At 48.6% G+C, this 17,280-nt stretch overlaps 1 protein-coding gene across 1 annotated transcript; it reads right to left on the bottom strand.

Moving 5' to 3' along the window:
- Positions 1-2,616: 2,616 nt before the first annotated feature.
- Positions 2,617-6,208, bottom strand: LOC123153992 (putative disease resistance RPP13-like protein 2). The gene is made up of 3 exons (XM_044572819.1): positions 6,105-6,208; positions 4,046-5,316; positions 2,617-2,723 (listed from the first exon to the last, which is right to left on the bottom strand). Exons 1-3 carry the CDS (start codon positions 6,206-6,208, stop codon positions 2,617-2,619), a joined length of 1,482 nt encoding a protein of 493 aa, XP_044428754.1.
- Positions 6,209-17,280: the final 11,072 nt, after the last annotated feature.

Below are 17,280 nucleotides of genomic sequence, written 5' to 3'. Positions count from 1 at the left end.
GATGATGCTGTTCCTGCTAGCCCAAAGGGCAGTGGATGCCGCGTTCTTGGCATCAGTTTTCTTCTGGCTCTCTTCAAGGATCAACGCCGAGCGGGTCTGCAGGAACAAGGGGAAGGGCACCTGGAACGGAAGAAACGAGCGGAGGTGGGCGAAACTGTCGTTGAGGCCACGCAGGAGGGTGAGGACGAGTGTTTCGTCACTGACCGTCTGGCCAACATCCACGAGAGAATCAGCAAGGGACTTGATCTTTGTGCAGTAGTCACCGACGGTCATATCGCCTTGCGGGGTGTTCCTGAACTCCGCTTCCAGCTGGATTGCCCGGTGCTTTTTATTGTCGCGGAAGAGATTCTCGATGGCGTCCCAGATCGTGCGCGCGGTGGAGCCGGGGCGCATGACGATGCCGAAGAGGTCGATGGAGATAGAGCCATAGATCCGAGAGAGAACCATGTAGTCGTCGCGGCCCCAATCCGAAGCCGGCGAAGTGTCGGAGGGAGTAGCGCCGGCATCGCCGATGACATGAGCTGTAAGGCCATAGCGGCCAAGGGCGACGAGGAACAGCTCGCGCCAGTTGGTGTAGTTGGAGGCGGTCAGGTCGAGGGTGATGGGTACATGAAGTTTGATGGATGTGGCATAGGTGGAAGGGCTGGGCGTGGAGGCTGCTGGGGAGGTTGCGGGAGCTTTGCCCATCTCGGCGGCGCGACGATCAAGTTCTTCCTGGCGAGTCTGCAGGAGAGACTCGCGTTCCTTCAACTCGGCCTCGAGCTTCTTGAGATCGTCGGCTGTCATGGTGCAGGTAGAAGGCTAGGTTGGGATTCGATTGGAGAGGCTTGTGTGTATTAGGATTTCAAAAGGAGGGAGGATACGGCTGGTGTCTAATACCATGTAATGTAATATGATCGGGCTGCTAAAGTGCACGCCTAGATTGATCTCATTGATTGGTATATATACAGGGTTACAAAACTTGTATCGCAGGTTCATCAAGTCGGTTTTAACCTTATATGGTAACCAACTATACAGGATCAATTACAACACGTGGTCGATCCGGTTGGGAATACGTAGAATCATCTAACAACTGGTAGTTTTTTTTCTTTTTCTTTTTTAAACGGAGGCAACAGCTTTGCTTCGTCCATTAAATAAGAGAAAATAGAGTTTGTTACAAGTCACCCAATTACACGGCATGCGGACTAGACTACTCACGCGAGAAGATGACATTTCAACCACCGCGACGGTCATCAGAATTCAACCACATGGTGTTTGGATGCATGAGCACTAAACTCTTGTTTCGCTCTAGGCATTTCAACCACAGGACTCTTGCCCTTTAAGTCATCCTCTGAACTAATGCCTCCCATAAGACAGTTCCGGTAATTAGACAAGAAGATGACAGATTCGGCGATGGATGCAGTACCTTTATGATGCACAATGTCGTCGCATAAATACCAGGCTCTCCATAACAACAACAAAATCTTATCTCTGGAGATGCTGTCGTATTGGCTAAGTAACATCAAACATCCAATCGGGACCTGAGCAAGCGAAACAATCTTCTTTCAGCAAGGGCCAGACCCCCCTCATGGCTTCTCTGAGAGCTCTAGCTTTAATGCAGCGAACAGTAGCATGGTGAGCATCCTCAGGCTCCCTCCCACAAATATTGCAAATGATATCATGAGGTGCCTAGATATTACCGAAAAAGGCTTTCGCCCCGTTTTATATATAAAGCACCGATCATGAGGTGCCTAGGTATTTAGTCAAGCGAGACCAACCTGCACAAAAAATTGATGCCTCAGATGCTATTTATCCACGCCCAACCATCAAACCATGTTTAATCGCTTCATCCGTCACGTTGTTGATGTCGTTACCATTATGACGTCCTAAAAAAAATCTACAAGTGGAAACAAGGAATGTCACTGAACATATTGGTACTGGTCAATGTGGTGTCGTCTTCTAACATTTGAATATGGGTATTCGGTTTGTATGCCCCACCATGTACCAATCCTCTTGTGGTAATAAATGGTGCGAGTAGTAGAAAGATTAACATCATGCATTATCTACGATTAATTTGTGAAAAGAATATGCATGTACATAGATTTTCATGAACTGAAAATATGATTTCAATTCAGAGTTATACAATACACCATGGACTTGATACACACGTATTTAATTATACATTACTCTTACAAACTGACTGACTGTCACACTCTGACTCGTAACATAAGATCGAGTATTTATTTAGGCAATTTACATAAGTGGAGTGGTGGCCGACTGGAGGTGATGGAAGTGGAAGAAATAAAGGATGTTCACAACTGATGACACGTACTACTAACAAGCACCCACAAGCTCCTACGGGAGATGTGCACGTTATCAACATGCTCTTTTAATTTTCAGATGCACATGGTCGACAACGTCTTCAGATGTTTGGCAAAACTCAGGGTACCGGAGGCCGTGGTTGCCTAGAACATGGCGCAGCGTTTTGATTTTCCAGAAGGACTTGGGGAAAAAATTCACCTGTGTCCCTCGCACATCCATTGTCTGTAGCTTCTCGAGTTTGCCGATGGTGTCTGGCACCGTTGTCAAGTTGGAGCACCGGATACTGAGGTACTGCAGGTGCAGCATGTCCCCGATTCAATTTGGCAGCTTCTCGCCTATGTTGATGCCCTCGAGGCTGATGACACGAAGGAATGTAGATTCCTTGAGCAGCTGCCTGAAGCCTTGCTTGAAATCTTGTGACCCTGCAAAGTGCCACAAATACCGCACATTAGCCCATTTCAGGCTGGACGGAGCGAGCGGGCTTTTCGGCCCGCTCGTGGCCCATTCGGGACCGGACCGTTCGGTCCTGACCCGTTGAAGAAATTAGCCGGGCCCCCCGCAAAAAAAAAGAAATTAGCCGGTCCGGTTACAGAATTTGGGCCCGATATTTTGTCGGTCCGGTCCGGTCTTTGACCGAGCAGACCGAGCGGACCGAAGCGCGCTGCAGGCCGTTCCTCGTCATCGCGGCCACCACATGCTCTGGCCGACGAGATCCGCGGGCGGGGTGACCGACGACCCTCCTTGATTTGTTTCCGTTTATTGAGTCGAACAAAGAAGAAAACTCAAGTCGCGCGTGAGGTACAAGAGAAGAGAAAATAGAAAGAACATACCATCACACCCGTGATTATCTGAGAGTCACACAAGGGCAAGAGGCAGTCACGCCCTACCGTTTGGTTTTTCCTTTTAATCAGTCGACAGAAAATATATAGAGAGAATGAGATAAACATGATTCGATCCGATAATTTAGGCGCTTCTCACGAACAACTCCTCGCTGTTGTTCCTTTTATTTGCTACTCCCTCCGTAAACTAATATAAAAGCGTTTAGATCACTACTTTAATAATCTAAACACTTTTATATTAGTTTACAGAGGGAGTAGTAATGAGAGAAATAAGTTCGATCGGATAATCAGGCGCCATCCCATGACGCAGTTTTCTCTTATTCAGACCAACATGCAGAAAATACAAGGAAGAAGAGAGAGAGAGAGAAAAATGGTTGGATCCGACAATCACGGTGTCTGTCATCCCATGACTATCTTCACGTCAGAATTAATCCACCAATCACGGCAAGGCTCATACAAGGAAAATCATGGGCCCATGCACGCCCTAAATTACTTGCATGCAATGGAAAAAACTGCTAAAAATATACTTGCGGACGCTCGAGGCTAACCGTCGCGCCGCCCCCTCTCCCTCGCTTTCCTCTCCCCAGCGCCGCTGCTCCCTCGCGTGGTTGTTCCCCCTCTCCCCGCGCGGCCGCGCCGCTCCCTCCCTCTCTCTCTCTCTCTCTTGTGCCTCTCCCTCACGTCGCCGCGCCGTCAACAGGTGCGTCTTCTCCGGCTCCGGCCACCGTGCTGCTTCTCCGACATCCTAGGCCCACATGCAGTGACTGGACGTCGCCGGGACCGTGAGGACCGCCGGTCCGCACCGAGCTTCTCGTCCGCCGGTCCGATCCCTGAAATCTGGACCGCTGCCCTGCTCGATCCGGTCCGGCGGCCGGTCCAATCGACTGCTCAGACCGGAACAGGACCGGCCCGGACCGTGTCCACCCTGAAGCCCATTAGCTCGCCTAATATGTAAAGAGGTGGTATTTCTTGAGAAATGTGGACAGCACGGTTGGCACCTTCGATGAGCTTGGCATCATGAGCTCCACTGGGCAGCTTGGCACCTCCCATAATGCCTTGTGCACCATGGGACAACACGGTTCTCACCTTCCAAAGCACCTTTGTTTTGTACGGCATTTTGTTGTTGTTGAGAGCTAGGCGCTTCGCGCTGACTGTGGCAGGGGCATACCCACCACCATAGTGCGTTTCCATGAGGCCAATGCGCTGCGCCTCGGACCTGAGAATCTCATAGACCTGGTCATGAATAGCTACTGATTCCACGACGTCTGCTTTCTTCTTCACCAGCTGCATAAGGCCACGGAAGATAAACTCCTTGAGATAACGCTGGCCCAGCTCTTCTTGTTCCACCCCAGGCTGCTGAATTAGGAAGCCCTCCGCCGCCCAGAGGCGCACTAGTTGGCCAGCATCGATCGTGCTGCGCTCCGGGAAGCCTGCCGTGTAGAGCAAGCACGGCCTGTGTTCTTTGGGGAGGTCATCGATGCTCATGGACACTATGGTCATGAGCAGGTCGTCTTGGTTGTTCTCCTTGAGGTACTTGGATGCTGTCTCCCACTTGCTGTAGTCCATTGTCCTCATGAGCTTGGCAACAAGAACCACCGCGAGTGGTAGTCCCTTGGTTATCTTTTCAATGTCTTTACGGATCGTATCCATCATTTCTGTCTTGTAATTACTCTTCCGACGCCCCCGCAGGCCCAGGATCCTGTTGAACAACTTCTCGCTCTTATCTTTGAGCAGACAACGAAGCTCAACGATGTCAACGTTCTTGTCTTCATCACAGGGACTAGACGACGTCGCTGTCAGCACAATCTTGCTACCTTCTTTGCCGGACATGAGCCAATTATGTGCCTCAAGCATGGTGCCGCTCATTGGCCAATCTACCACAACCAAGTACTTCACTTGGTCTATATTCTTCCCTCCAGGTTGTAGCTTGGAGCACTCATCTTCCAACTTTCTTTTTACATGATCAGTGATGTTGCTGGTGCCTGGTGGAAAGCTCACCCACATACATACCTCGAAATTCTTCTTAATGGTTTCATTTTTGTATGCTTTCTGTGCCAGATACCTTTTCCCAATACCACTCTCTCCAACCACATAAATCACACAATCATGCAATTTGTTTTCTTCGTCATTGCGTATTGCCACAGCCTGTTGGTTCTCCTCCAAGTCTGTGCCGTCCCTGTTTCCGATTAATATTTATTAGCTGAAGTTAGTAAACAAAAATAATCTATGGCTTTATTTAAGCAGCCGAGATAATCCACATCATCTAAGTTATTTCGTACGTTAGAATTTTAATTTATTGTTGAGATGTGTGCTCCAGAATATATATTTATGTATGCTACGATCTAAGATCATGCTCGTAGTTAGGCCAACTCCACCGCGCGACCCTATCTTGTCCGGCCCCGTCCGTTTGGAGTAAAAGGGACAAAAAAGGCGGACCAGCGCGCGGGAGCAAACAGAATTTTGTCCGCTTTGTGACCGCTTTCGACCCATCCCCGGCCCAAACTTGCGCCGGTTTTGGGGTGAAACGGACAGTGCGCGGACAGGCGGGACGCGCGCGCTTGTCCTCCCCTGGCCCGCCGGTCGGTAGGAGAAACCAAAAAAACCCCGACGGCCATTTGGCGCCATTTCCCCCAAACCCTCCCACGTTCCTCCCCCCCCCCCTCTCCCCCGTCCATGGCCGACGCCCCGCCGAGTTCCGGCGGCCTGGCCGTCGACCCGACCGCAAAGGTGAAGAAGAAGACGATAAGGAAGCCGCGGTCGGAGTACACGCCGGAGGAGATCGCCAAGTTGGACGCGGAATCGGCGAAGAGGAGGGAACGGAGAGCGGCCGTCAAGATGAATGCCGACGCGGCCAAGTTCGCCGCCCCGCGCGAGGAGCTGGAGGCCGCGCGGCGCAAGGCCGCTACCGACGAGAAGGAGGACCTCGTCAACAAAGCGCACGCCATCCTCATGCTTGGCATGGGCCGTCCGGCAGGGTTCCATGCAGCGGCCGTCGGCCCGGCGAGCACGGGCTCGTCGGTCGCCCGGCCTACGCACTGCCAGTCACCGACGTCGCGCGCCGCACCCATGTCGCCCGGCTTTCCTCCACCCAGGCACGACGGCTAGACCCGTTTCTCGGCGTCGCCAGACGTGGGCTTGTTCGCGCCGTCCACACCACACCCTGCGGCCGTCATCGACCTCAACGTGACGCCTGGGTCCAGTAGCGGCGGGCGGCCTTCCGTCGAGATGCAAAGAAAGCAGGCGCGTGCACCGTTCACGGGCACCATGCCGGCCCCTCGCGTGTTGTTTGACGAAATGCCAACCTCAACGCCGACGGTGGACGACCCCTTCTACAACCAATACATGGAGGACGTGATCTTCCAGGGTGGGCATGGCCGTGCCTACGACCCCGATGAGACCCAAAGTCAGGATGGCCGCGCCCAGTACGTGCCCGATGAAGAGGCCGACGACCGTGCTGACTACGACCATGGTGATTCGTGGCATGAAGACGATGACATCTATGTCGAAGGTGAAGATGAAGATGAAGCCAATGATGTTGATATTAGTGGCGCTCCATTGTTCATAGACGAGCTCACCCAAAGAGCGGAAGCACAAAAAAAGCGGAAGAGCATTCGCACCGGTTCATATACACAAAATGAGGACAAGTTGATTTGCCAAAGTTGGATGGAGATAAGCCAAGATCCAAGGACCGGCGCGCAACAAAAGGGCATTATTTTTTGGACGAGAGTCCACAAAACATTCCATGAAAGGAAGATGTTTGAGCCCTACCAAATTACAAGCAACTGTGGCATCGGTTCGATTCAAAAAAGATGGTTGTTCATCCAACAAGAGTGCAACAAATATTGCGCCGCATTAGAGAGCGTTGAAGCACGGCCCGTGAGTGGTCTCGGCGTTGGAGACATGGTATGCTCTTCTCTTTCTAGCCCTTGCTACGGCCATGAGACTTCGGCCGTGTATATGTTTGCATGTTCACTTGTTGTTGATCATGTGGTGTAGGCATTTCAATCTTTGGAGGCATTCAAGGCCCGGCACAATGACAAGCCATTCACTCTTACGCATTGTTGGACGATCATCAACAATTGCCCTAAGTTCAAGGATCAATATCGTGAACTTCAAAGGAAGAGAGGCAAGAAGACGGTCAAGTTCGCCGGAGGTGGGGATGGCGAGCCGTTGAAGAGGCCGAGGGGCAAGACCAACTCCAAGGTGGACGACATACGTGACGCCTCATCCATGGCCTTGCATGAGACTTTGCATGGCATGATGTCACATAAGGATGTGAGGGACGAGAAGAACCGGCAAAGCAAGGACGAGCAAATGAAGCAATACCTAGACCTCCAACGACAGAAGCTTGAGATGGAGGAGGCGGCCAAGAAGAGGAAGATAGACATGGAGGAGGCGGCCCGGCAAAGGCAGCTCGACATGGAAGAGGCCGCCCGGCAAAGGCAGCTCGACATCGAGGCCGACAACGTCAAGGCCAGGCAGAGGCAGCTCGACATCGAGGCTACCATTGCCGCCACCAAAGCGAAGGAGGTGGCCCTTGCGATCATGAGCGTGGACTTGTCGAAGATGAGCGACAAGACGAGGGCCTGGTTCGAGGCCAGGCAGAAGGAGATGCTCGACGCCGAAGGCCTGAACTAGATCGTCCGATCGGCGTGGCCGTTCTTTTTGGAGGCTGGCACGCCGGTGCCGATTCGCACGTCGCCGCCTGCCCTTCTGCGCCCTTGACCGATCGGCTGCCCACCGGCATTGATCGCCGGCACCCCCGGCCCACCCACCACTACGCCCTATAAAAAGCACCTCGCGCCCTCCGTCGGCTCGCCACGCTGCCCTTGCCTCGCCTTCTCCCTTGTCATCAGCGTCCTCCTCTTGCGCCCTTCACCTCCTCGCGCGTCGTGCCTCTCCCTGTCGCCAACGATGGCCCGCCCCAACATGACGATGGAGGAGGCGGAGGAGCTCGCCCACTTTGGCATCCCCGCCGCGCCCGACGTGCGCCTGCTTGCGAGGTGGCGCCTGAGCGTCGACGGCGTCCCCGTTGCGCCGGTGCCCGAGGTCGGCACCCACCTCTTCGCCCGCGCCGTCGGCCTGTACAGGGCTCGCCTGTCGCTGGAGGAGCTCGCTGACCCCCAGTACACCCCCAACAACCCTGGCTGGGCGGACCGCCTCGCCGACGATCAGCTGCAGCGTCTTCACGCCAACGCCGGCCCGCGCCCGCCCACGAAGCACAACCGCGTGCGGCAGCATGAGCTCTGGGACGGCCGCACCTTCGAGGAGGTGGTTGCGCCGTACCGCGCACAGGCGGTCGCCGGCGTCGTGCCTGCTCCGCCAGGGGACGGCTTTCAGCTGTACCGCCGCGGCGAGGTGCGCTCGACCCGCGCCCGCGTCGACTTCGGCGCCATGCACCCGCCCCCGCCCCGCGGAGGCCCAGGCGGTGACCGCGGTGCTGTCCTCCTCGGCCCCGGCGATCGCCGTACGACGGGCAGGAACAGCGCCGGGTCCAGCCGTACCGCGGGCAGGGACGGCGCAGGGTCCAGCCGCGCCCCTCCGCCCGAGCCGCAGCAGCCAGAGCCGGCGTTGGTGGCGGAGTACAGGCGGCTGGCGGCGGAGGCCGGCGACCCGGACGACATGCCGGGCTACCTGACGGCGCTCCGGGAGTCAGAGAACATGCCGCAGCCGCCGCCGCTCGTTCAGGAGTACCTTCAGGTCGCCCCGGGAGCCGTCCACCCGGAGGACCCGGAGGACTTTCCCGGGTACCACGCCGTGCTCGAGGACTCGATGGCTGCGCGGGCTGTGCCTGTGGTGCCCCTCGACGACAGCAGCAGCAGCAGCGACGACAGCGATAACGGCGACGGCCTGTATGACGAGGCAGACTTCGGCGGCGTGGAGGACGAGTAGTTTAGGGTTTATTTGAAAATGTCATTTAGTAATGTTTAATTATTTTCGTAATGTTCTTTAGTTAAGTTTTATTTCTAGTACTATGTAAAATATCTATGAAAACTCTAATGAAATATCGAGTGTTTGAATGGATGGTTTTTAAATGTTGTTGAACTATCAAGTGTTGAAATCAATACTGTTATTTTTAGTTTTAAAAAGAGTTGTACTGTAAAAAAAATGAGAAAAGAATTAAACTAGAAAACTAAATATAAAACCAAACAATAAAAAATTGACATAATATTTGCAAAACAAGTTAGAAGATTTAAAAAAAACTATTTTATTGTAAAAAATAAAATTCAGAAAAAAAGTAAACTTGAATTGAAAAAAATCTATGTAAAATAGAAAAGTAAATATAAAACCAAAAAATAAAAAATTGACATAATATTTGCAATACAAGTTAGAAGATGTTTTTAAAAAAACTATTGTATTGTAAAAAAAATTCAGAAAAAAAATAAACTTGAATTGAAAAAAACCTATGTAAACTAGAAAAGTAAATATAAAACCAAAAATAAAAAATTGACATAATACTCGCAAAACAAATTAGAAGATATATTTTTTTTAAATTGTATTGTAAAAATAAAATATAAAATAAAAATTAAACTTGAATTGAAAAACCCCTATTAAAAAAACCTATTTAAGCTGGTCCGGGCGAGCTCCGGCAGGCGAGGTGCGAGCGGCCTGCCGCGGCGCTGCGCGTTGACTGGCGAGGTGGGCCGCTGTAAGGCGCGCGTGCGACCGGCCTGCCGCGGCGCTGCGCGTTGACTGGCAAGGTGGGCCGATTTCAGTAGTCCTAGTGGGCCGCTGGAAGGCGCGCGTGTGAGGGGTCGAGGGCGCAGGGGCGGGGTGGATGGTTTCGTTTAGTCCCACCTCGCCCGCCGAAGGACGCCCAAACCGGCTTATATAGGCGGATTCATGCACCCTATCAGATAAGATAGATAGTAATAATGTGATTTGAGTTTGCATTGCCCGGGCAGCTCTGCCGCAGCTGCCCGGACAGTGTTACACTGTTCGGGCAGCTGCGGTAGTGCTGCTAGTGCATTGTAATTCAGATCACATCATTATTTTGTATCTTATTTTTGATAGTTTAGCATTTTATGCAAAGTTTGTTTTATTAATACATAAAGTTTTGTAATATTTTTGTCCGGTCAGCGTCTTTGTTGTTTCAAATTCATGCATCATATTAAGAAGGTCAATTTTTTGATACGAAGAGCACGTTGCGTCACGTCCGGTCAGCATTTAAAGTGTTTCGACCGAAAAAATTATAGAAAAATCATAAAATAGAAAAAAGCCACGAGACTTGTCATGCATCCTATTCATGATGGTACAAGACTGTGGAAAAAAATTGGGTTCATTTGAAGGATGTCGAAAAATAACTCGTTTTCGGACAAGGCCTTTGCTCCTACCCGAACGGTCTACGGAGAATAAGGTCAATTTTTTGACATCTTCAGAATGGCCTGAAATTTTGCATGTGAGTTAGTATGCCCACTCCCACACATAATCCAAAAATTTATGGTATTTCGATATGAAGAGCACGTTGCGTCACGTCCGGTCAGCATTTAAAGTGTTTCGACCAAAAAAATTATAGAAAAATCATAAAATGGCAAAAAGCCACGAAACTTGCCATGCATCCTATTCATGATGGTACAAGACTGTGGAAAAAAATTGGGTTCATTTGAAGGATGTCGAAAAATAACTCGTTTTCGGACAAGCCTACCCGAACGGTCTATGGAGAAGAAGGTCAATTTTTTGACATCTTCAGAATGGCCTGAAATTTTGCATGTGAGTTAGTATACCCACTCCCACACATAATCCAAAAATTTATGGTATTTCGATACGAAGAGCACGTTGCGTCACGTTCGGTCAGCATTTAAAGTGTTTCGACCGAAAAAATTATAGAAAATTCATAAAATGGCAAAAAGCCATGAAACTTGCCATGCATCCTATTCATGATGGTACAAGACTGTGGAAAAAAATTGGGTTCATTTGAAGGATGTCGAAAAATAACTCGTTTTCGGACAAGGCCTTTGCTCCTCTACCCGAACGGTCTATGGAGAAGAAGGTCAATTTTTTGACATCTTCAGAATGTCCTGAAATTTTGCATGTGAGTTTGTATGCCCACTCCCACACATAATCCAAAAAATTATGGTATTTCGATACGAAGAGCACGTTGCGTCACGTCCGGTCAGCATTTAAAGTGTTTCGACCGAAAAATTATAGAAAATTCATAAAATGGCAAAAAGCCACGAAACTTGCCATGCATCCTATTCATGATGGTACAAGACTGTGGAAAAAAATTGGGTTCATTTGAAGGATGTCGAAAAATAACTCGTTTTCGGACAAGGCCTTTGCTCCTACCCGAACGGTCTACGGAGAAGAAGCCAAAAAAAATAAGCCCGCCTGTGCTGGTAGTACTCAAAGTGCGCCTAATCGGTCCGGCCCGATCGTCAAGCTGGGTGGCGAAAGGGCCGGCCTTTCGGCCCAGCAATGGCGGCCAGCACAGGCCAACGGGGCAGCGGCGGGACGGGGCGGGGATCAGAGGAGTTCTGAAAGGGCGGTGCGAGCTGGGCATATAAGGCGATCGCGGCGTGGTTCGGCGGGCGAGGTGGGACTAAACTTTAGTCCTCTCCGCCGACCCTGCCCCCGCACCGGGCGCACACTCTGGGCCGGTCCACGCGCGCCGTCGCCCACAGTCACTGGACCGGCCATCGCACGGCGTCTTTCGGCGGGCCATGTGGGATTATTTGTTTTATTTATTTATTGTTTAAAAATGTTCATTTTTATTTGTTATAAATGTTTTATAATTTATTTAATGTTCATTATTTATTTGTTGTTTGTTTTGCATTAATGGCTACAGTTGTTTTCATAATAGTAAAGTTTTATTTGTTATAATTTATAATTAATAATAATTTGGAAAATACTCATACATAAAATAAGTACTTGATATGAAATTTATTAAGTAGTTATGTTAAGAACAATACTTAATGTGGAATTTAGTATGTAATTACATTAAAAAACTACTTAATTTGAAACTAGTTAATATAGAAAATGGCACCTCAATTTTATTATTTACTTTATAAGTAAGAATAATAAGTTGTTTATTATAAATTATAAGTACTAATAATCAATTTTTTGAAAATAATTGATTATGACTTTCTGGTTACTACGGAATCGGAGTACGAACGGAAGTCGCGTCACGTCGGGAGACGTTTTTTGGGTATTTTCACCGAGAAAATCGTAGTAAATGCATCGAGTGTCGAAACACACCCAAATTTTGCAGGCGTGCTTGCGTGCCACACTGTAGCGCGTCAAAAAAATCCCGACGTTTCATGGCTTTGCGAAAGAGAACACATACTGAATCCATGTCACACCCCAAACAGACACCTCAGGTTTGTACTGTGAGTACATGTCAACATGGAAGAAACGCACCCAACTTTTGCATGCGCGTGTAAGTGACCCCCAGGTCTCGCACGTCAGATTACGACGGAATCGGAATACGAACGGAAGTCGCGTCACGTCGGGAGACATTTTCTGGGTATTTTCACGAAAAAAATCATAGTAAATGCATCGAGTGTCGAAACACACCCAAATTTTGCAGGCGTGCTTGCGTGCCACACTGTAGCGCGTCAAAAAAAATCCCGACGTTTCATAGCTTTGCGAAAGAGAACACATACTGAATGCATGTCACACCCCAAACCGACACCTCAGGTTTGTACTGTGAGTACATGTCAACATGGACGAAACGCACCCAACTTTTGCATGCGCGTGTGAGTGACCCCCACGGTCTCGCACGTCAGATTACGAAGGAATCGGAGTACGAACGGAAGTCGCGTCACGTCGGGAGACGTTTTTTGGGTATTTTCATGGAGAAAATCGTAGTAAATGCATCGAGTGTCGAAACACACCTAAATTTTGCAGGCGTGCTTGCGTGCCACACTGTAGCGCGTCAAAAAAAATCTCGATGTTTCATGGCTTTGCGAAAGAAAACACATACTGAATGCATGTCACACCCCAGACCGACACCTCAGGTTTGTACTGTGAGTACATGTCAACATGGACGAAACGCACCCAACTTTTGCATGCGCGTGTGAGTGACCCCCGCGGTCTCGCACGTCAGGTTACGACGGAATCAAAGTACGAACGGAAGTCGCGTCACGTCGGGAGACGTTTTCTGTGTACTTTCACGGAGAAAATCGTAGTAGATGCATCGAGTGTCGAAACACACCCAAATTTTGCAGGCGTGCTTGCGTGCCACACTGTAGCGTGTCAAAAAAAAATTCCGACGTTTCATGGCTTTGCGAAAGAGAATACATACTGAATGCATGTCACACCCCAGACCGACACCTTAGGTTTGTATTGTGAGTACATGTCAACATGGACGAAACGCAACCAACTTTTGCATGCGCGTGTGAGTGACCCCCACGGTCTCGCACGTCAGATTACGACGGAATCGGAGTATGAACGGAAGTCGCGTCATGTTGGGAGACGTTTTCTAGGTATTTTCACGGAGAAAATCGTAGTAAATGCATCGAGTGTCGAAACACACCCAAATTTTGCGGGCGTACTTGCGTGCCACACTGTAGCGCGTCAAAAAAAATCCCGACGTTTCATGGCTTTGCGAAAGAGAACACATACTGAATGCATGTCACACCCCAAACAGACACCTCAGGTTTGTACTGTGAGTACATGTCAACATGGACGAAACGCACCCAACTTTTGCATGTGCGTGTGAGTGACCCCCACGGTCTCGCACGTCAGATTACGACGGAATCGGAGTACGAACGGAAGTCGCGTCATGTCGGGAGACGTTTTCTGGGTATTTTCACGGAGAAAATCATAGTAAATGCATCGAGTGTCGAAACACACCCAAATTTTGCAGGCATGCTTGCGTGCCACACTGTAGCGCATCAAAAAAACCCCGACGTTTCATGGCTTTGCGAAAGAGAACACATACTGAATGCATGTCACACCCCAGACCGACACCTCAGGTTTGTACTGTGAGTACATGTCAACATGGACGAAACGCACCCAACTTTTGCATGCGCGTGTGAGTGACCCCCACGGTCTCGCATGTCAGATTACGACGGTATCGGAGTACGAACGGAAGTAGCATCACGTCGGGAGACGTTTTCTGGGTATTTTCACGAAAAAAATCGTAGTAAATGCATCGAGTGTCGAAACACACCCAAATTTTGCAGGCGTGCTTGTGTGCCACATTGTAGCGTGTCAAAAAAAATTGCGGCGTGTGGAAAAAATAATACAAAATAAACAAAAAAATAATAAAAAGTCCCATATTGCGGACGGACTCACTTAAGAAGATTAAAGTACATTATTGCTGTGACACTCCATGATTATGGAGTGCCAGAGCATAATTTACGTTAACCTCCTTAAATGATACCGCCACACTAGAGGACTTGACATTGCAAGCAGACTACGATATTTAAACAGGTGAATTAGCACGATGAGAAGCAATGTGGGACTAAACATTAGCATGTTCGGCGGTGGCCGACGTCGCTATAGGTTGGGCGCTATAGGTTCGGCGGTATCGGGCCTGGGCCCATAGGGCAAACGAATTTTTTTTACTTTTACAGCGCCGTATACCGCCACGCACGGCGGAACCCTATCCACACCATTCGCCCCCCCCCCCCCCGTACGCCGCCCCGTGCCCCAGTCGCCCCCACCACGATCGCCCTACCACGATCGCCCTCAGGCGCGCAACGATCTCACCGCACGTGCAGCGCCGTCCATCGTCGTCCATAGTTAACGGCGCTCGTTGGCACAGACTGCCCCACGCCTGCAGGCGCAGATCGTCGACGCTGGGCAGTCTGCTTTCGGCTCCGCCACAGCCGTTGTTCGGCGGCTGTCGCCCGGATTAAGGTCACGTTTCCCACCTCGAACAATTTCTGTCGATGCTATTGCGTAATCATATGTATTAATAGGAAAATATTAACAAGCAGTATGGATATCGATGGTGTGATTCCATGTTCCATAGAGAAGTGGATAAGTCTCGTTGAAAGATTTACCACCGCTCAGCGATTTAGGTTATACGAAACAGGCTTGGAAGAGATATTGATCATTCCGTCAGTACAAATGAGAGATTTTTTGCTGCACTTTATGTTGTTAGGTTATAACCCAAACAGCAAAAAATTCATGATACAAGAAAGTAGTGGCAGCAAAGGCCTAATTTCACTTAGACCGGACGATGTGTTTTCAATATTTGGGTTTAAGAATGAAGGTGAGGATGTTTTTGGCATTCTTGCGACGGAAGGAAAAGAGTTAATAAAGAAAATTCCTATTCAATACGTTCACAAAAAAATGGTCAGATAATGATAGATGACTTGATTCAAAAAATTGTGAGGAATAAATCCGCCAACGATGAATTTCTTTGGATGGCTGTTCTTGTTTTGCTTGGGACCATTATTGCACCCATGTCGGCTGTCTCCATACGAAAGGAATACTACGCGTTGGTGCATGACGTGAAGCGGATAAGCACGTTGAATTTTAATGTGTTCACTTTGCAAACTTGTTTGACGGAGATTGGTAAACTCAAGCAGGACGGTCGTGTGAGGCAATGGCCATGTGGCAACCTAGCCCTACTCCAGGTATGCTATTAATTAATGCTATTTCATATTCCTTTAATTTATGTGTTCGTAACTTATTTTGTCTTTTGTTTTGTAATACTTATATTGGGAGAAGGTGCAGCCAACCACCGGCCCGAAAAATGACCCGTTCTTGTTGCAAGTTCCCCTAATGAAAAATTGGACTGAATCTAAAGCGGAGAAACGAGACAAGTACGACTTGGAAAATGGTCGTGGCCATGGATTGGTAATATTATAATGCTTATTTACTTGTACATTGATTTTGCATTGAGAATGTTATGTACTCATGTTGTCGTTGCATACTCACTTTGCAAATTGATGACTGCATTACGAAGGAGTATAGAATGAAAAAACTTGCAGATGAACAAGCTGAAAGCAGTAAGAAACATAGTAGCCGAAAGTCACCCGTTACGGGAAAGAAAAAAGTGGACAACGTGTCCGAGGTCCCTGCTAATCTAATGCCTTTTATGGACCCGGTTATGAATGATATGAAGGAAATTTGTAAGGAATTGTTTCGTATGCCGGAGTTATGCGCACAGGTAAAAATGTAACAACTCTGCTATGCACTTTATTAAACTCGATAAATTAATAAAAAGATATAACATGTGAATGAGCTTACTTTTGTAGAGAGTGTTAGAGAAAATGAATAAAACAGGTGTACGGTACAAACCGGGCACAATGGCAGAGGAGGAAGAAAATATGTATGGACAGAATAGTGAGTCCAGGTATGAAAACAAGTATCCTCAAAAAGAATTTCAGTATGATGACAAACACGCACCTAATGGCCAAAATGGCAGTGGGCATTATGATTTGGATTCTGAAGAAGGGAATTCGTTCAAATTCAGTACTGGTCACTTGAGTAGCTTTAAAGATGAGAAGGAGGATCCTATAGAGGTCCCAGAGCAGTCAGAAAAAAAAGAAGCATCATCTCTAAAAACCGATGAAATAGAAGCTGCAAGATGGCAAGTCCCTCAAAATGAGCAAGAAGTGTCACAGGCCTTGTCAGATGGTAATAGCGAGGTAGAAGAGAAGAAGGTGGTGATTCCAGCGAAGCGAAAGCGGTGTGGGTCAAAGTACACGAAATCTCCTTATGTTAAAAAGACTCCGAGAAAACGTGCGAAACGTACCGCGAAAACGAGTAAGTTAAACATGCTATGAATATATTATTGGAAATTGTGTAGTATAAATTTGTACTTTAACTTTATTGACTTGTGTTGTAGAACTGTTTAATGAAACAACCCCTCAATTTGATCATTCTGTGGATGATATGGTGCGTGCCGCTGTGCAGTACGTGAAAGCGTACGAGCACTCACCAAAATATAAGAATCATGAAATATTCAACAACGGTAAAGATGAAGGACTTTCTGCGGACAGAGTTTGTCAGATACTTAACCATGCATGGATATCCGGTGATGTATGTATTTTTATTGTCATGCGTTAAGTATGTTGCATCCATCTTAAATTTACTCATTTATTTCAGGTAATTGACGCTTATGCGACGTACATATCGGATTCAAGTCTCGTCAAAGACAGGTATATTGTACCCACATATAGATCTTCCTGGTTATTGAACGCTCGGTCAAAGTCAGTAAGACGATGGAAATCAGTAGACA

The sequence above is a fragment of the Triticum aestivum genome, chromosome 7A (genome assembly GCF_018294505.1).
Source record: "Triticum aestivum cultivar Chinese Spring chromosome 7A, IWGSC CS RefSeq v2.1, whole genome shotgun sequence".
NCBI classification, from domain to species: Eukaryota; Viridiplantae; Streptophyta; class Magnoliopsida; order Poales; family Poaceae; genus Triticum; species Triticum aestivum.
This window is presented reverse-complemented; position numbering and strand designations above follow the sequence as displayed.